This window comes from Raphanus sativus, chromosome 2, assembly GCF_000801105.2.
Source record: "Raphanus sativus cultivar WK10039 chromosome 2, ASM80110v3, whole genome shotgun sequence".
Lineage (NCBI taxonomy): Eukaryota > Viridiplantae > Streptophyta > Magnoliopsida > Brassicales > Brassicaceae > Raphanus > Raphanus sativus.
Genome location: NC_079512.1, coordinates 40,315,610 through 40,335,372, shown reverse-complemented (window position 1 = coordinate 40,335,372; position 19,763 = coordinate 40,315,610). Strand labels below are relative to the sequence as shown.

The 19,763-nt window shown below is 35.6% G+C and overlaps 4 protein-coding genes and 1 non-coding gene across 5 annotated transcripts; 2 read left to right on the top strand and 3 right to left on the bottom strand.

Annotated features, from left to right (window-relative positions):
* The first annotated feature begins 1,002 nt into the window (after positions 1–1,002).
* LOC130508411 (GATA transcription factor 7-like) lies at positions 1,003–2,220 on the top strand. The gene is made up of 2 exons (XM_057003915.1): positions 1,003–1,437; positions 1,550–2,220. Exons 1-2 carry the CDS (start codon positions 1,231–1,233, stop codon positions 2,051–2,053), a joined length of 711 nt encoding a protein of 236 aa, XP_056859895.1. The 5' UTR covers positions 1,003–1,230; the 3' UTR covers positions 2,054–2,220.
* Positions 2,221–2,334: 114 nt separating this feature from the next.
* Positions 2,335–3,595, bottom strand: LOC108839588 (glycine-rich protein 23). The gene is given in 3 exon segments (XM_057003916.1): positions 2,335–2,881; positions 2,884–2,938; positions 3,003–3,595. Coding segments are annotated over 3 exon segments (654 nt in total). The 5' UTR covers positions 3,278–3,595; the 3' UTR covers positions 2,335–2,557.
* A 4,077-nt stretch (positions 3,596–7,672) lies between these two features.
* LOC108843707 (cytochrome P450 84A1) lies at positions 7,673–9,972 on the top strand. Its single transcript, XM_018616963.2, has 3 exons — positions 7,673–8,269; positions 8,405–8,835; positions 9,073–9,972. Exons 1-3 carry the CDS (start codon positions 7,759–7,761, stop codon positions 9,691–9,693), a joined length of 1,563 nt encoding a protein of 520 aa, XP_018472465.1. The 5' UTR covers positions 7,673–7,758; the 3' UTR covers positions 9,694–9,972.
* Positions 9,973–15,410: 5,438 nt separating this feature from the next.
* LOC108843714 (uncharacterized) lies at positions 15,411–19,560 on the bottom strand. The gene is made up of 15 exons (XM_018616975.2): positions 19,156–19,560; positions 18,996–19,077; positions 18,397–18,909; positions 17,971–18,139; positions 17,739–17,891; positions 17,477–17,574; positions 17,235–17,326; positions 17,011–17,081; positions 16,777–16,912; positions 16,574–16,633; positions 16,399–16,481; positions 16,225–16,301; positions 16,039–16,109; positions 15,901–15,958; positions 15,411–15,752 (listed from the first exon to the last, which is right to left on the bottom strand). Exons 1-15 carry the CDS (start codon positions 19,407–19,409, stop codon positions 15,639–15,641), a joined length of 2,031 nt encoding a protein of 676 aa, XP_018472477.2. The 5' UTR covers positions 19,410–19,560; the 3' UTR covers positions 15,411–15,638.
* Positions 19,561–19,660: 100 nt separating this feature from the next.
* TRNAE-CUC (transfer RNA glutamic acid (anticodon CUC)) lies at positions 19,661–19,733 on the bottom strand. Its single transcript has one exon. It is a non-coding gene; the product is annotated as a tRNA-Glu (tRNA).
* Positions 19,734–19,763: the final 30 nt, after the last annotated feature.

Sequence of the window (19,763 nt, the reverse complement as noted above, 5' to 3'; positions counted from 1 at the left end):
GATTATACTACTATTTATTATCATGTGTGAATTGTGATGGTGAGTTGGGCGACACATTCAATTCTTCATTTGAAGAGAAAATGTTATTTTTTTCGGTCCCATTTTCGGATTCTCCATATTGGGCCTTCCACCGACGGTCGAGTGGGCCCCTAAAGCATGACTTTATAGTCCACATATCTCAAATCATTATTCTCGATTTTTCTTCTCCAAAGCCATAAATAAGTTTCTTTTACAAAGAAAATATATTTCATTTACCTAATGGTTAATTTTTTTAACGAACTTTGACAAAAAAAAATGCTAACGAACTAATGACTAAGCTAATTTCAACCATATTCATGGATAATAGATCGGCTATCGTTTTGGCCCAAGAACACTTCCAAGTAAAATAAAACCATGAAAATTTAGGTTAAGATGAACTTTTCAGTCATTAGTTCGTTAGAATACCACTGCACCTTTTCAAATTTCCATTATTTCTGTTTATTTTTTCATTTTTGTTGTATTTTTGGTTTGTTTCTTGATATTACAAATATGAAATCTTGGCCAAATCAAGATCACATTCTGCAAGCCAGCCAACAAAACAAAATCCTAACTATCATCCTCTTAACCAGCGTATTGGCCTAATGGTAAAGGAATTCCGGCTGGAGTGTCCGTCATGGGTTCGATCCGCGTTGGCCACGAGAGTTTTTCACATGGGTTCCTCTCGCCTTCCAGACCACTTCGCGTAACCAGGGGCCCTTAAGTGGAGGCTTAAAAATCCTGTAATGGCATGGGCTTAGGCCCGGTCGGATACTGGATTATCAAAAAAAAAAACTATCATCCTCTTGTATAATTTATAAGAAAAAAACTTTGTAAAACTGCCACTAAATTTCGATTAAACGACTAACCATTTTTAAAAATCTATAGATTAGAGAACATTTATTTCGTTGGGATGAAGAACAACAATGAGGTGGCAATGCATGGTTTGTTGATTTAATGACGAGACATTGCCAAACAAGTCTCCCAAATTCACAAAACCTAACCCACTCTTTGCTTACAGACCCCAATCAGTTATGTCCTGACTCCACCATATCCATCTCTATCTCATGAATTTTAAATTTTGAATAAAAACAATGAAAATATTGGAACTCGAACAAACATTTCTTGAAATATGGAACTGCTCCTCCTATCTTTAAAATAACTGTTGTCACAGGTTTGGGTGGTGCTTACTGAAAGAAAAAAAAAAGCAGCATCATGGAGTATGTAGAAGCCTTCCTAAGCGATTTCTCCGTCGATGACCTTCTTGACTTCTCTAACACGGACGCTTTCGTACGAGAGAAGTCTTCACCAAGAGAAGAAGAACGTGAGAAAGCTAACAGCTCTCCCGACCAAATTACACTTCTTTCACCTCTCGAAGATATCTTATCTCTTCCCGGCTCTGACTCTAAGCTCGACGTTCCAGTGAGCCCACTTGCGCACTATGTTTCTCTTTCCCCTGTTTTTTACTCTGTTTTACTCTGTTTTGCTCTGTTTTTACTCTGTTTTACTCTGTTTTAACTCTTTTTTTTTTAAGGTTGGTGATTTGGAAGACCTAGAGTGGCTATCCAATTTCGTGGATGATTCTTTCTCGGAGACTTATTTTTCCGGTGACTTTCCGGTGAACCCAGTTGCGTCGGTGGAGGTTCAGAAGCAGTGCATTCCTGTTAAACCCCGAAGCAAACGACGTCGTACTAACGGTCATCTATGGTCTCTTGGGTCGCAGTATTCCTCATTGTACACGGGAAAGAAGAAGAGAGGTAGACCCAAGGCAGAGACGTCGTCCGGGGACGGTGTCCAGCAGCAGCAGAGGCGGTGCTGCAGCCACTGTGGGGTCCAGAAAACGCCTCAATGGAGGATGGGTCCGTTAGGTGCGAAGACGCTGTGTAATGCTTGTGGGGTCAGGTTTAAGTCGGGTCGGCTTTTACCGGAATACAGACCCGCTTGTAGCCCGACATTCTCGACCGAGATGCACTCTAACTCACACAGGAAAGTGTTGGAGCTGCGACTGATGAAAGCGGCGGATCAGGGTCAGTGTTGACCCGTTGAAACAGAGGTTTTCGATTGACTAGTTTCATGTCGTTGATTCATATGCATAATGTAATCTTGCTAGATAGACTAGACCAGTAAGCTATGATAAGCCAATCAGAGAGATCGAGGCTTGTTTCAGTTCATGAATTTTAGATATGATTAGAAATATTTGCTTTATTGAACTTTGTGATATAAAAACTATGGTCGTTAGGAGATTGATTGGGCCCTTACAAATACGTGACCGGAACTTTTAATTTTTTTTAGGACAAATCAATCAAAGATTGACAGAAGAAGTAAGAACAAACAATCGGGAAACAGTATTATTTAGTTTTTCAATCGAAGAACTTAACATACAAAGGAAATTAACAACGGAATTAATCGTCCTGTTGTTCTTAAGCCATTGAAAAGTGCAAAACAAAGAAAAAAGGGTTACAAAACAGTGGGATTATTGTGTATGTAGTGATGAAAAAGCATGGCTAAAAGGCATATCATAGCTCCCTAGTGTGTGTCTGATTTAACTATGACTTCCCTTTGTTTTTTTAGCACAGCCGGGATACCAACAACGACCACCGTTTCCGCCGTGTCCATCACCTCCCCATCCCCATCCAAAGCCCCATCCTCCGCCCTTCCCATCACTTCCGCCTACTCCTACCCAACCTCCTCCTCCCCCACTGCCGCCACGACCTCCACCACCACTACTACCACCACCGCCGCCGCCTCCTCCTCCACCGCCGCCACCACCACCGCCTCCTCCTCCACCGCCACCACCACCACCACCACCACCGCCACCACCACCACCACCACCGCCACCACCGCCACCTCCTCCACCACCCAGCCACGGTCTGAGCCATTTCCGCTACCTCTGCCTCCGCCTCCACCACCACCACCACTGTTTCTTTTTTCTTTTTGTGGGGATTTTCTTTTTTGGCTCCACCCCCACATCCTCCTCCACCTCGAACTTGGGCTCACATTTGCTACTCTTGTTTGCATTGCTATTTTCACCAACTAAGGCATTTTCAAACCCAACGGTCGAAACATTCGTGTAAAAGTTCTTGGAGTCCAAAACCCTTGAAGACGTAGTACCACTCACAGACCTACTCTCAATTCCATCTCTCTCCTTTAAGTCTCGTAACCCATCAACATAGTTTGAGCTCAGCACCAACACAACAGAAGCAATACCAAACAATAAACACACCAGCTGGTTTGATGATGATCCCTCTCTTATAATCTCCATTTTAACTATCAGTATATATCAAAACATCGAACTATATTCACTTCTCACTCCCTCCTTCCTCTCCTTTTTTATACTATGTTCTCTCCATTCTTAACTATCAGTCCTCCTAACTCCTAAGCAATTAATTTAACTAATCTCATGCACATGCATCTCCCATACGGAACCTACCAACTTCTTATTTCCCTTTAATTTGTTCTCAGTTTATCTATCATAGAGTGACCAGACTATAAAAAATGCTTCACGCGCAAGATGGTCTACAATACTCGATCAAGGCTAGAAAACTTCCTTTTTCCCTATAGAAAAACGTTTCTATTTGAATATATAAGAAAACGTAATTAAATGGGGTTATACTAATTCACGACCTTTTGCATTAAGATAGACAGATAACTGTCATTGGGTACGTAGGAGTTCATTGCAAATGCATGTGGCCATGTGGGTTTTAAAGTAAAAGTAGCATAATACATGTTTATTGAAATCAATAAATAGAAATCAAGAACATATGATAAAATAGTAGGTAATGTGGGCACCAAAAGGGTATTGTCTAACGTACCCTATACGGGATAAGTTTTTTAACAGATGACTTTCTTTTGGTTTACGCAATTTCCAGTTTTGATAATTTGATACTTCCTTCACACGAAGACGCTTTGTGGTGGTGTTGGTTGGATCTAATTAAATAGACGTGTACGAAATATACTTTTCTTGTAGGAGTACCAAAATGTTACATTGCACTAGCTCAAAAAGACCGAATCAAAATAACTATTCCAAAATATAGATATATCACAAACACTACAAAATAATAAGTTTCTTTTTTCACTGAAATAATAAGATAGTAGTCCATTTAAGTAGAATGGATATATCCTATTTTGAATTATCGATACGAGTTTTTAATTCGATTTTAGATAATAGGATAAATCCTTTAATCCATATCGGACATCCACGTAAGTGTTGTTGCTAAACGCCAGGGGTTTGATTTCCGATCGCTAATGAGATGTAAGATATTACAAATAACTGTTATTTGGTCCGAGGCTATTATATTATGGGCCGATAATGTGAAGCCCGCTTATTGGAACTGGGTTATCTTCTTTGGGCTTAAAGATGATATAGATTTGTGAAGCCCGCTTATTGAAACTGGGTTATCTTCTTTGGGCTTAAAGATGACACAGTAGTTTTCTGAACTAATTTCATCTATCCAACCAACTATTCGAAGAGAATTGGATAAGAATAGTATTAAAAATACATATATGATGATCAATTATTTGTCTCATTGAAAGGAGGCTGTAATGAAAATAAATGTGAAAAGTTGAAAACATATACAGACGAAAACTCTAATTGATGAAATTTGACCAGGAAAAATGATGGAGACGCGTGAAACGACGGAATTCACAAGCGCACCGAGACGTAAATGATTGGCCCAAATCCATATTCCATTTTAATACTATTTTTAAATGGATAATGACTGTAGTTACGTATTTGTATAATTAATGGTCATTAACTATGTAAAGATGACGGTATGACGATGTAAGTAGCGAGCTAAGAAGCTAACAATTGGATTTGTATTTAGTACTTTTGGCTCACAATTGGAGTTATTTATTCCTGGTCCAATATGGTTGAATTCGGAGTAAAACCAAATTATGGATATAAATTAAGCATGTTATATGGTTTAAAACGGTCTAATTTAAGCGGTGAAAGATGAAACTTACCTCTTAACGTTGGCGGGATATACATATGGTGACAAGCAGGAGACCTAAAGTTGATACGAGTTACGTATGTCGTTTATGTTTTCGGAACTTCAAAGAGCATATGTACATATGGAATTTTGTGATTCTTATCTCTATGATATCATTGTGAATCAATGAAAATGGTTAGGTGCGTACTAATAATTTTGCTTAAATATACTTATAACTAGTTGGCACATGATATATAATTTCTTTTGTAACGATGTAGTTTAATGTTTAGCTATGTCATCTAATCTATTAAGAACTCCGATACAACGTAATTATCTGGTGTATGATTAGGATTCTAGTGGCAATTGGAAGAATAGTAAATATGAAAACCAGAGAATAATGTGGCCTGAAACTGATTTGCTTTGAATTATCTGTAGAGAATTTAAAGTAAAATAATAAAACAGTTGAAAAATATATCTACTAATCGGAACATGACTTTTTCTTAGTTATCTTTTCTAGAAAGATTGGTTAATTAATGCCGGAGAAAGAGTAGTTATATAACTTACCGACCACTGCATGTTCTTAATTAACTAAACCAAAGAAATTTAAAACGAGGAGAAGATGTCTAAATGAGAAAACTTATTACATGGTGGATTTGCCTGTTAAAGTGAGACTGTATATAAATTCATAACTTAACTTTCACAAGAAAAGAAAGCGTCTAATGTTGAAAAGTTTGATGGTCTTAGTAGACTTATGAAGACTGAAACATGTGTTTTATTAAGTAACTAACAGAGGTGTTTTTTCTTCAGATACCGAAAAGGTTCAACTCAAACCAGATAATAGGAAATGCTTAACTAAGAGAAACATTAACTCTAAAGCACCATTTTATTTCTTCGTTAGCATGATTTAAGTTTTTAAAAGATAGTATCTAGCATGATTTCTTGGTAAGAACTAAGAACTTGGAACAGACACAAACAAAGACATGAAGTTGGTAAGGTCAGACTATTAAGAGAATCAATATATTATTCGATTTAACAGAAGTTGGTAAGGTCTAGACTATTAAGTTTGTCTAGAAACATGAATAACAGTTTTTTTTTAAAAAAAAAAATTGTTTAGAAACATGGATAACAATTTAAAAGAAAAAGTATGTTTGGAAACATGAATATCAGTTTAAAAAGAAGTTTGTTTGGAAACATAGATAAAAGTATTAAAAATAATATAACGTTGTTTGGAAATATAAATAGTAATATATTAAGAAAAAAGTAACAAACTTTGTGTTATTAAAAATATTAAAAGTGTATTATATTATGATAAATTATCTATTTGGAAGAGTTTTAAAATATAAGAAAATGAGCCAATATAATTACAAAAAAAAACTCTAAAATAATCATAAAACAAAATTAAAACTTTATATACATATTTCAAATCAAAATAATAATTTACACTTGATTTATATCAAAATTGATTCAATAATATACATACTCCCTCTGTTTCATTATAAGTGTCGTTTTAGACTTGTGCACACGGATTAAGAAAGCATTTAGTTTTGCATATTTTCAATATAAAAACATCATTACCGATACAATTCAACCAATAGAAAAATAGAATGGAGAATAAAGTTAATAAATTTTGCATTGAAACTCTAAAAGGACACTTATTTTGCAACGAAATTTTTTTTCTAAAATTTGTTTTCATTATAAATTTTCTAATACTTTCTTTATTATATATTTGATTTGGAAAAATATAAAAGGATACTTAATTAGAAAATAAAAGATGCATTTTTATTCATTAAAATATCTTGTGTTATGTTACTTAATTTTTTTGTAATAAATTCGAGAAATAGATTAATTTAAATAAGATAATTATATTAAATATATATTATGTTGTTTAAGATTATCTTTTAAAGGGATAATTATTTAGTTACTCTAAAATCAAAATTATTTTGTTAAGTTTCCTTTTAATGAATCGCATTATATATAAAAGATATTTTTCGTTTTTAAAATTTACAATTTTTTTTCATTATATAGGTTATTTAGAGAAGGAAACCAAAATAAAAAGGAAATTTTTTCTTTTTAATAATGACAAATAGATATATTTGATTAATTAAGGGTACTATTATAATTAACCATCATAAGAATTAACGTGAGCGCGACACATAGAAATTCTCAAATAATATTATAGAGATTAAAACTAAACAATATTTTTAAAAAAATTAGATATCTAAAATAGACTAATGATATTACGATTAAAAATTTATTTACTTTTTTAAAAGATGTAGAAAAGTTTGAAAATTTTAGTAATAAAATTTTATAATTATAAAAGTAAAATTAAATAAAATTTCGAAGTTTATAATTCATATTTGAATATATTTATTTTATGGATGATTTATGAGTTATTACCATATTTTAAAAGTTTACCAAAAATATAAATCGGCATTAAATGTAATGTATGAATTATTGCCATATTTTATAAAGTTTACCAAAAATATATATCAGCAATAAATGTTATTGTCCATGTCATATTTAACTATAAGCCATGTCATCAATTTTAGTAACCATGTCATCATTTTTTCGTGAAATTGATTGTGGAGATGACATGTGGCAAAATCACTTCTCAAATATAGACTAGGGGATATGAGTCATGGAAATGAAAATCCCCGTAGAAAATTAGAAATATGTCAAGAAAATGGGACCACTCCTTGATTATAAAACCTACCTTTCGTAACACATCCCAAAATGGCCAACGTTGCCTGATCAATTCCTGAGACCTTCCACGAACAAAAGAAAAACCATTTCAGAAAAAAAAAGAGACACTAATATGGAGTCTTCTATATCACAAACACTAAGCCAACTATTAGATCCCACCACGGGTATTCTCATCGTCGTCTCACTTTTCATCTTCATCGGCCTCATCACACGGCGACGAAGACCTCCGTACCCACCCGGTCCACGTGGTTGGCCCATCATAGGCAATATGTCAATGATGGACCAACTCACCCACCGTGGGTTAGCCAACTTAGCTAAAAAGTACGGTGGCTTTTGCCATCTCCGCATGGGATTTCTCCACATGTACGCCGTTTCATCACCAGACGTGGCTAAACAAGTCCTTCAAGTCCAAGACAGCGTCTTCTCAAACCGACCTGCAACTATAGCTATAAGCTATTTGACTTATGACCGAGCCGACATGGCGTTTGCCCACTACGGACCGTTTTGGAGACAGATGAGGAAAGTTTGTGTCATGAAGGTGTTTAGCCGTAAACGAGCCGAGTCATGGGCTTCTGTTCGTGATGAAGTGGACAAAATGATCCGCTCTGTTTCTAGTAACGTTGGTAAGTTCGCTCGCGTATTTACACTCGCTATGTGCAGTTGAATATTTAAAAGTGAATAATCATTTTTGTTAGTTTATTATGTACATTTGTTTTCTTTGATATATGTATTTTAATAGTCAACCAAAAAAATTGTAGGCAAGTCTATCAACGTTGGGGAGCAAATTTTCGCCCTGACCCGAAACATAACTTACCGGGCAGCCTTCGGGTCCGCTTGCGAAAAGGGACAAGACGAGTTCATAAGGATCTTACAAGAGTTCTCTAAGCTTTTTGGAGCCTTCAACGTAGCGGATTTCATACCTTATTTCGGGTGGATAGATCCACAAGGAATAAACAAGCGGCTCGTGAAGGCACGTAATGACCTAGACGGGTTTATTGACGATATCATCGATGAACACATGAAGAAGAAAGAGAATCAAAACACAGCTGATGATGGAGAAGTTGTTGATACCGATATGGTTGATGATCTTCTTGCTTTTTACAGTGAAGAGGCGAAACTAGTGAGCGAGGCAACAGAACTTCAGAACTCAATTAAACTTACCCGTGACAATATCAAAGCAATCATCATGGTAAATATTTTTCCCGAGGCACTAGTAACAGTCATTATTCTTAATGCGTCGTTTCGTCATAAAACTTATCCATTTAACTGGCTGTTTTTCTCTTAAAGTATATATTTCTGTTTCTACAAGTAGTCAATTGATAGTAGAAAAATACAAAGGTTTCATATCATACGTAAATAAATTCACCGTATTGGAGCAAATATCATAACGTCATGTGAATTGACTTATTTTTTATTTTTTAAATAGGACGTTATGTTTGGAGGAACGGAAACGGTAGCGTCAGCGATAGAGTGGGCATTAACTGAGTTATTACGGAGCCCCGAGGATCTAAAACGAGTTCAACAAGAACTCGCTGAAGTAGTCGGACTTGACAGACATGTGGAAGAATCAGACATCGAGAAGTTGACTTTTCTGAAATGCACACTCAAAGAAACCCTAAGGCTACACCCACCGATCCCACTCCTCCTCCACGAAACCGCAGAGGACACTGAGATCGACGGTTACTTCGTTCCCAAGAAATCTCGCGTTATGATCAACGCGTTTGCGATTGGACGCGACAAGAACTCTTGGGTCGACCCCGAAACGTTTAGACCATCTAGATTTTTGGAACCGGGCGTACCAGATTTCAAAGGGAGTAACTTCGAGTTTATACCATTCGGGTCGGGTCGTAGATCATGCCCGGGTATGCAACTCGGGTTATACGCACTTGAACTAGCCGTGGCCCATATATTACATTGCTTCACGTGGAAATTACCTGATGGCATGAAACCAAGCGAGCTTGATATGAGCGACGTGTTTGGTCTGACGGCTCCTAAAGCCACGCGTCTCTACGCTGTCCCGAGCACGCGCCTTATTTGTGCTGTTTAAAGTTATGGTTCGAAGCACGTGGACGGTGAAAGGAAAGGTGGTTGGTATGGTTCTTGGAAGTGGTGTGAGAACTCAAAAGAAGCCCTGAAGATTTGTGGATGTTATATAATACTATATGTTTATGTATTTGTGTACTAATGAATTAAAGTTATGTATCACGTCACGTGTGTTCTGGATGAAACATAAAGTGGCTCTTTGTTTCGTTTTTCATTTTCTTTTGGGAAATATTTTCCTTGCATGAAATGTAAACACTGAAAAATAAGATTTTTTTACAACTAATTTGCATATTACAAAAAAGTATACTAATGAATTAATGATATAAGGATATTGCATTTGCTGGAAATGTTAAAACATAGGCATTTCCATCACTGTGAGCCACACATGAGTTTGGCAACAGGTGAACTAAGTGAATATTCATCAATTTTAAGATTTGAGAAACCTAATGTAGAGAATATGGAGATGATAACTTGTAATTTTATCCTAAATTTTCGTTACATTATAATGATAATGCTAGTTGTCAATTAATTAATTGTTATATAAGAAGAGTTTTGTTAAAAGAACGAGTTTCACAGTGGAAGTTTTATTATACATATTTTCTTGTTTTATTTGATTTTGGTAACGCCCGTCTTCTTTATTGAAAATATTTATATTTTCCTTTATATCATTAGTATGGAAAAATATTGTAGTCTTTATCGAAACGCATCTATTTTACCTGAAGTCATTAACTCAACTAGAAAATTCTGACCATTATGTCATAGACCCTTCATTTGGACGCTGTTGGGACTAAACTAATACTCCCTCCGTTTCATATTATTTGTCGTTCTAAGTTTATACACACAGATTAAGAAAATATTTAATTTTGTATATTTTCAAAATAAAAGCATTATCACCAATACATCTAACCATATATCAACCAATAAAAAATAGAATAGAGAATATTTCAATAAATTTTGCATTAAAAACCGAAAACGAAACTTATTTTGAAACGAAAATTCTAAAACGACAAATAATTCGAAACGGATGGAGTATTATATTTGTTAATTGAAAAAATCACTTATACATGTATGTGTTGGTTATGTAGGGGTTGACTGTGGAAACACAATTTTTGTGATTAATAACGGTTGTTTCCAAATCGTTTCAAACCATTCAAAATCTCTTAAAATCAAAGGTTAGTTTCTGAATTACGGACAGTTATGGTTGGATAAATAAATAAAAAAAAATTAAATTTTTTTTTAAAACTTTAACTTAAATTTTAAAATGAAAATATTATGTATGAAATATACATAAAAATTTATTTTTAGCTTAAATCATAAATAGTATCATAATTTATTTTATAAAAACTTTAAACTAAGAATATTCACTATAATTTTAAAATATTAATATATATATACATATAAAAGGATATGTTCATATATAAACGAAACAAATATTATTTTAAAAGTTTTAATATAAATCTTCAAAATAAATTTCATTGAAATTATAACTTTTATTTAAATTAAAAAATTAAATTATCATGTATTGTTAATAGTTATACTATATTAATAATTAATATATTTTATCATATTAGTGTGTTTCTGATATTTTTATAATGTTATATATGTTAATATTTGTAATTTATTATTAAATCTATACGATAAATCATAAAAATCAGTTATAAATATTCAGTAAACACGATAATTTTCAAACATTGTACCAGTCATATAAAATTTTATATGATTAGTTACATTTGAAATGGTAACTATCTATATTCACAAATTTCTGTATCCACAAATTCATGCATCCAACCACAATCGCTGCGTTTGAATCCGTAGGATCCTTAGTTTAACAATATAGATAGATATCAAAATCTAATTCATGCATCCAATCACAATCGCTGCTTTTAAACCAGTGAGACCCTTAATTTTAACAATATAGACGATCAGATTTCTAGATAGATTTCTAGGTAGATGTCAAAATTGTATCTAAACTACTCACTTGCAAAATTGTAACAGCCAGAATGCATCAAGCAGTGATCGATCCCAACTTCAACTACTTTGACGAAATCAATAAATTACAATTACTTAGTCTATTTTTCGTAGCTACACGTAGCGCGTCCATGCGTGGACTATTGCATATCACAAAATAATTGCATATAATATCATCATTATCAGTATTTAATGTCCCGAGAAAAAAATTCAACGATACAGAAAATTTCTAGTATAAATTATAAACAAAGTCTCTAACTAACTAGCGGTGCCTCCTTGACATAAAACATTTTTTCAGTGGTGCATAGATAAGCAAGCGACAAATTTATACACAAGCGATTTTTCAAAAAAAAAAAAAAAATTTATACACAAGCTATGAGTTGTGACGAATGAAGCCAGTCATCGCTAATATTAGCTCCAAGCCAAACGTAGCATTTAAGGCTTTGAGTATCTAAGCCACACAATTTTGTAAAAGGGGTTGGTTCGAATAGGGTTTGTCGTTGTTTTTTCCTAGATAAGACAGCTTCTCGACCCATCTACTATTCAAGTTTATACTGTTATAGCAGTACCACCAAAAAACTGAAATGCGCTTTATTTGTGGCTTTTAATCATCTTTTCTGAAAATTTCGTACTTGTGATTGTGGAGACAGTTCAGTTACGTGACCCCATTTCCATTAAAGGTTTGTTTGACAACCATGCTAAGATTTTAAAATAAATGCAATGGTGGACGGTTTGGAGTAGATTCTACCTAAAGAAATGAGGCGATGCATGTGTTTTTCTTCATTTACTGTTGAACTGATTCTCCCTTGGATGGACCATGAAAGCGGTGAAGAACATAACATTGACAGTTTGACACCATGGACATCTCAAGTTATTTGTACACCTTTTCAATTAAATTTCATAAAATATTATATAGTGAAACACTTCCTCTGTTACTAAAAGATACATGTATAAATTGTAAACTCCAAAAAACATAATAGCATTTATTAAAATTTTATTGGTGAAAACTTGTGAGAAATATTTGATTACAGAAAATAATGTATTGATAACTAAAATTTGATATATTTTTTTAATAAGTGCAAAAATTTTAAAATATGGATTTTTTAAGAATGGAATGAATAGTTTTTAAATATGTATAAGAGGTCGAAGACACTCTCTCAACGGCCATCTCCCTTGCTCGCGAATGGAGTGTTTGTCAACGGCCTGAGTCTGTAGCTCGCTCTCAAAGATCCATGTCTCTACTTCAATCTCCACCGAACACGATTACGATTAGAACGGATGCGGCATAGACAATTAGCAACTGCTCTGCAGGCTTGGGATGGATCATTCTCTCTGCTCCCACTCGTCAGCCTCACAAGCGGCATATGGAGTTCGTCGCTTCACCTCTAATGGCGGAGGCTTTGGCACTCAGGGATGCTATACAGTGTTGCATCCACAACAGGCTGGAGCTGGTGCGCTTCGAAGCCGACTCTGCTCAGTTGATCAAGGCTTTGAACTCCGGCGGTGACATTCCAGAGCTTTATGGAGTTGTTTCTGATATTTTATTTCTCGCAGCTATGTTTAAGTCTGCTTGTTTTGTTTGGATCCCTCGTGAGAGGAATTCCTTTGCTGATACTTTGGCTAAAGAGGCTCTACTTGTAAGTGGCCAGTCGATGGTTGAGAGTGCTTTTATGCCACTCAACTAACTCTGCTTTTATTAATGAAGTGTTTGTGTTTCAAAAAAAAAAAGACTCTATGTATAAATCCTGATTTGTAAAATTTCATAAAGACAAAAATTTTGGTAAATTGGGACTAGGCTGAGTTTGAAAAGGTATTACAATTTTTTTTTTTTTAAATATAATATTTATATATAATTTCTTTCCAAAAGGGGCGTCAGAAGGTACGTCGCCGGTGATTAAAAGATGGAGAAACGGCCAACGCTAGGTTATAATACAAGCAGTGAAAAAAGAACAACAACTCAATCTATCGAGACAGATCAGAGCAGAAAAAAAGAGAAAGGGTGATGGAAAAGAAGACTCGGAAGCGTAGCTTCCTACTCCGGTTGAACCCCAGTGACTTTCAAAGGTATTACAAATTTAATATGACCTTGAGAGGTAAACACCTCGAACTTCCCATTTTTTAGACATACAAATATAAAACATTGGAATCCACATTTTAGAATTTCAGTTTTCACCTTTCAATAATAGAGGAAACAAGAAGCTATTGTAGCTAAGAAGACAACACGGTCAGAGAAAACAGTAACATGTGGTGGTGGATTCAGCACGAAGAGGTCGTAATTCAATAACAACGCATAAGTTGTTGTCTTTCCCCGGCGTCGAGAAACGTTCAAACAAAGGCGATGATAATTAACAAACAAACAAAACAAAAGACACCCATAATATCTTAAGTGAAATTAATTACTTTTTTTTGTTGTCTAGTTCACACATGTGATATCTAATAAAAGAAAAAAGGTCCCATTATGTCTCATATACGAATATGTTGTTGTTAAATCTTAGTCATCTCGTTAGTTTATATGGATATAAACAATGTATACATATATCTAATGATTTGTCAAATTAGTTTATATGGATATAAAAAATGTATTCATATATCTAATGATTTGTCAAATTCCAATATGCTACGTTTTCCATAGATTTAAGGAGTGACTTCCCACCATATTGTGTCAAATATATTCACCTGGCTGTAATGTTGAGATCGAGAGGTGAATGTTTTTAAATATGATCGATGAGCTCTATCTCTTATTTTTCTTCTAGACTGATCATCATACCTTCTTGCACCAATCTGAAAATAATCGTTGATCTCTCAATTATTTTGGTATTGAAAGCGATCTGACAACCTTTCTGAAAACAATCTGATAATTATTCACTTGAAAACGAATCTTGTTGGATCATCTATTGAATGAATTATAAATGATCATATTGAAGGACAGGAGAAAGAGATGGCTTAAGATATTCTAGATGGCCGGAATATATAATTTCAGCTAGCTACTTCATTTTTAATCATTTCTAAGTTTACTAATCAATGAATTTTTTATTAGTCGACAGATATTTGGTAAAAAACCTAACTAATTTTTGAAAGAAAGAACAAAGATGATTAATCTGGTTCCAATTTTTTAAAATAAAAGTCTACCACATAACTCTATTGTTGTCTTGCCAAATTGCAAAATAAGAATTTAAAACCTCTTCATTTTTCTATCTATGTAATCGGAAAATACATTGCACCTAGTTTATATAAAGTTGTAGGAACAAAAACGTATACATTTGGCTCTAGCAAAAATACATATAAGTACAAGTTTAAGCACAAATATAAATACGAGTAGGTAATAGTAGTCTCTCCGCGACGTATTTACGTCAAGTAGATGCAAAAATAAAGATGTTGACAGATCTATAGCAAACTCAGCGTGTTGTCGTTAAGGCTGAATATACTATTATAAATGTGAAGATAGAAACATTTGTCGTTAGATTCACGATGTAATATATTCGTAACTTGGATAGACCACTGAAAACCCTTTCTACAATAAAAAAAAACTTGGATAGACCACCAGTGGTGACTGGTGAAAGAACAGAACATGACACGAATAGGTTTACAATTTATTTACTCCAGCTTTATAATTGTCATTGTTAATAAACATTTTATTATCTATTGATTGTAATACACGTTAACTCGATTCTCTTAAAAATGTCTCAAAAACAAAAGTTTCGAAAGTATTCATTTTATTTTCATCAGAATTAAATTTTCAGACAAACTTCAACGTTTGACAAAAACGTTTCATAAAGATAATTACAAAACAATCATCATCAGAGAATCCAATTTTCAGTTCGCCTTTTCTATAAAAAGGAAACAAGAACCGTTCAACGCAAGACGGTGGATTTAAAACGTTTCATAGAAATAATTACAAAAACAGAAGCTGTCGACGAATGTTACAAACAAACATGTAAAGTTTGGTGCAAATGTGAAACGTATCTAATCTGGTGTAGTCGTTTAGAGAGTGTCTCGAAAAACAGGGTAATAAGTGTCGATTTCGAGCCTCTCTAGAATTTGCTGAGTCTTCCATAGATATGAAGAGTGACCTTCCACCATATCGGTTACATCCACCTGTAAATCAAGAGGTGAAATGATAACATTTTATGATTGGAACTTTAAAATTATCGAAAACGATCTCACATCTTTTGATTTTATTTTTATTTGTAATAACAATCAACTAGTAATGATTTTTTTTTTCTCTTTGAAAGAGATGGCTTACATTTTCGATTCCAGGGATGCAAATTGGTTGGATTCCGGCTAATCCTTGAGATAATAGACTGTGGAAGCAATGGAGTTAGGCAGGTAGGCATGCAATTAAAATTGAAATAATGCAAGTGTTATTATGTCATGAATGTACCTTGCGCGAAATGCAACACCGAGGGTCCAATCATTTGTTGCATATACGTTGATGAATCTTCCAGCTACCATCTACCAAATAGACCGCATAATATATATATAAAAATGCATTAAAGAGATTCGATTCTATGGATGTGACATGTTGATACTAGTAAGGTAATGAACTCAAAACAGAGTATAGTTTTACCTTCCTTACGTCTCGCCAGTTTTCGTTATTGATTGAAATGGGTGCTCCAAGAATAACAACTCTTTCCACAAGTTCGGCTGCCAAGTTAGACGTGTGTAAACCTCACATTAAACAAAACATAGATTCGATATTTTAATGTAATCTTCTCGAATAAAAACACTTAAAGGAAACTACCGTTTTGTTCTGTCTCGGCCAGAGTCTGAAGGCATTTGAAGATGACCCGCGCACCAAGCGAGAATCCCACGAGTGTGATGGGTCTGATATCACATAATTTGAGGCATAAATCATATTACATATAGATTTAACTTTTAATAACTTCATTTCATTGCAGCACCGATGAACCTTTTACCTATTTCCTTGCAAGCCTTTTTGAAGCACTTCGGCTAGAAGTTTTCCCGCTTTATCCGACCTAAAGAAATTAGATTATAGTAGCCATTATACACAGATTTACTTAGAATGCAAATACCAACACGAAGGTTTCAAAAGATTTGGTCATTAGTTGGGGATGCGATGTGTAAATGGTGCCATCACTCTTCAGTTCTAGATTGTTACCTATCAATAGCAATACTCCATTTGCTATCTATGAAATCTGCAGCTACTAAGATTGTCGCTGGCCATGCCAATGCCAATAAAAGAGAGCTCAGAACAGTGTGCATTGCTCCTTGTTTCATCAATTCCATGGCCAATCCTGCGGGAAATCGTCATATTGATATCACAATCATTCCTTAGAAAATTGACATCGTTGCCACATTTACATGGTTGTTAAGTAGGATGAAAACAAATTACTTGAAGTAAGCCAATCCTGAATTGCAGTACTCACTAAGATAAGATTCTTGGACTCCCATTGCAGCGTGTACCTGAAATAGTACAGACCATACATTAAGAAGCAGATATAGCACAGCTCTTGAGAATCAGACGCAAACAGCTGATAAAAGGTGCAGTTCTAGATGTTAAATCCTTATTTCTTTTTTTTTTCTTTAAAGATACAAAAGTGTGAGCACACGACATACCTCTCCAAACTGCTAGTTAACCCTTGCCATGGTTTCACAAAATCTTCTTCTTCAAAAACAACACCAGCAACCAAGACTTCCACTGCTAGCCGCTGTTACAATGATTTCCACATATCTTTCACATCAGTCGAAAAGGGAAAAACTAATGAAGGAGGGAGAGGAGACACAACCATTTTCTGATACTCTCAAAATGCAAAGCTATGTTACAAAGATCTAGTAGCCAATGGAAAATAAGCACTCACTCCTTGATTATGATTTTCGCCAATAGCTTTGAATTCGAACTCCTCAAGATCCCCAATCCTCCTTGCCATCTTAGTCCCTGTGAGACCAGCTCCAGCAGCTGGATACGATAATATTTTTAAAAGCAGGCATAAGTGACACTGTAGATGCTCCTTTCACAAAGAATTGATACATTCGTGATGATGAAAGAGAAGCCAAAACACCTAGTGGCTAAATGTAAGCACGCAAAAACGGCAAAAAGCGAACTCATCTACACTTATTCACCTCCAAATGATGCTGCAACCGCAACAGAGCCAGCCACAGTTCCAGCAGCACTAGCAGCAGCAGCAAACCCACCAGCTCCAATCACCGGCACCAGTGTGCCCAGTGTTGGTGCTAATGCACCAAACCCTGCGGCAATAGCTGGAGCAGCCAATCCTGTTGAATACAACCAAATAAATGAAATCAGGTAACGAAAACAAAATGCGCTCATATTAGCAGGTTGAATTTGCCGTACCGCCAGTGATGGCCATCAAAGTGCCCCCTGTTATCGCAGCGGCACCAATGATGCCTCCACGCTTCCACTTAGCCCATGTACTTGAAGAAGATGCAGCATCCTCATTCTTTAATTCACCAGATTTCTGAAGGGCCATGGCAGAGCATGCCACCATTGTCTCAATTGCTTCCTAGAAATTGAAGATCCACAAATATTATAACAATGAAAGAAAACATGAAATTCTCATAAAACAAACAACTTCTAGAACAAGAATAATCTTCTTTTTATTTTTTGCAAAAAGACAGTAGCAAATGAAAAAGCACTGGAATTTATAGCAGTGCCAAATCCATATCCTAACTCAGAGCAAGATGTCTAATTCATAACTAACAACGATGAAATATGTAAACTCAAGAAACTTCAAAATGAGGAAGAAGTAACTATACGAACCACTTTAATCCACTCAATGTTAAACCAGGTCGCGAGTAAACGGAGAGCGACGCGGTGACGAGCATCATATCCTTTTCTACGGCGAGTACATTTCTTAACCTCTTGGTATTTATCCGACAAGCAAGCAGAAAGCAGCTCATACAAAACATTGATCTTCCTCTGATGGCTAAGCAACGTTACTTCCTCAACAGATTTATCATCTTCAACAACTTCAGGCACGTGGCTTCCATCTCTAATAACAACACCCGCTTCAAGACTCTCTCTCTCAGAAGCAGCATCCGAATCCTCCTTCACCTTATCCTTCTCCACAGCTTTAGATTTAACCTCGGGAACAGCGTATTTCTCACGGCATTCGTTTTCGTATTCCTGATGCTTCTCCTTCTTAGCATCTATAGACAGAGAACTCCGGATGCTATGCACCATAGCATCAGCAGCTTTAGCTAAAGCCATCTCTTGCTCCACCATTTCGACGGAAGCATCATCACTCGCTTCCTCTGAGAGTAGCCTCGTGAACTACACAAATGTTACAAAAATAGAAGTTAAATGGAAGCATCACTTAATCAAAAAGCTATCGGATCGAATTGGGAGAATAGCCATACCGCACCGATGTGGTGCTTCGCCGGAGAAGAGTTAGCTGTTTCCTCGAGACCAAGCCAAGCCGAGGAATCAATATCCAGACATCTGCGGATAGCAAAACGAATCAAACATGATGATTTATCAGAAAAAACTTCCTAGAATCGACGAGAACGATAAGATCACCTGAAAACAGGTCGTAGGAGACCTGACGTCTCGTGTACCCAGAGGTTAGGGTCATCGGAGACGGAATCTCCGCTACTGCAATTGCTTCTTCGCTCCTCCGAACGGTCACACTCTTTGTCGTCGTCGTCTTCTAACGCCGCGGGGATCCCCAGCGGCTGAGTCTGGTTGATTTGCGCTTGGTTTAGCGCGATCGCGAACAATGCGCCGGCAGCGTATCTCTGCGTCGGCGTCAAATTCGACGTAGATTCCACCATGGCGCGGGGGAAATAAAAGGAAAACGATCTCTTCTTCACCGATCAAACGAATAGATAAATCGTCGGAAGTCAGATCACCGTCAAAATTTAGAAATCGCCGAGGAAGATGAATCCGTGACTACAGAAGAAGATGAATGAGTCATTCGTTTTGATTTTTTCCAGGTCAAATAGCAAAGAGACATCTGTCTTCACTCTGTTGACTCATCATCAAACGACGTCGTTAATAGTTATCTCCCAAAAAATTAAAAAAACTCCGTTGCCGGGACTCGAACCCGGGTCTCTCGGGTGAGAGCCGAGTATCCTAACCAGCTAGACTACAACGGATTGATGTTTGTTGTGATATTATAACTAAAC

Bases quoted from the DNA above. Each gene is read 5' to 3' on its own strand.
- LOC130508411 (XM_057003915.1), top strand. From the start codon at position 1,231: ATGGAGTATGTAGAAGCCTTCCTAAGCGATTTCTCCGTCGATGACCTT. The intron at 1,438-1,549 runs GTGAGCCCACTT...TTTTTTTTTAAG, and splicing joins ACTCTAAGCTCGACGTTCCA to GTTGGTGATTTGGAAGACCT.
- LOC108843707 (XM_018616963.2), top strand. From the start codon at position 7,759: ATGGAGTCTTCTATATCACAAACACTAAGCCAACTATTAGATCCCACC. The intron at 8,270-8,404 runs GTAAGTTCGCTC...AAAAAATTGTAG, and splicing joins CTCTGTTTCTAGTAACGTTG to GCAAGTCTATCAACGTTGGG. The intron at 8,836-9,072 runs GTAAATATTTTT...TTTTTTAAATAG, and splicing joins ATATCAAAGCAATCATCATG to GACGTTATGTTTGGAGGAAC.
- LOC108843714 (XM_018616975.2), bottom strand. From the start codon at position 19,409: ATGGTGGAATCTACGTCGAATTTGACGCCGACGCAGAGATACGCTGCC. The intron at 17,082-17,234 runs GTATGTCGTGTG...GTACTATTTCAG, and splicing joins TTAACTAGCAGTTTGGAGAG to GTACACGCTGCAATGGGAGT. The intron at 16,110-16,224 runs GTAAAACTATAC...TCTATTTGGTAG, and splicing joins ACTGGCGAGACGTAAGGAAG to ATGGTAGCTGGAAGATTCAT.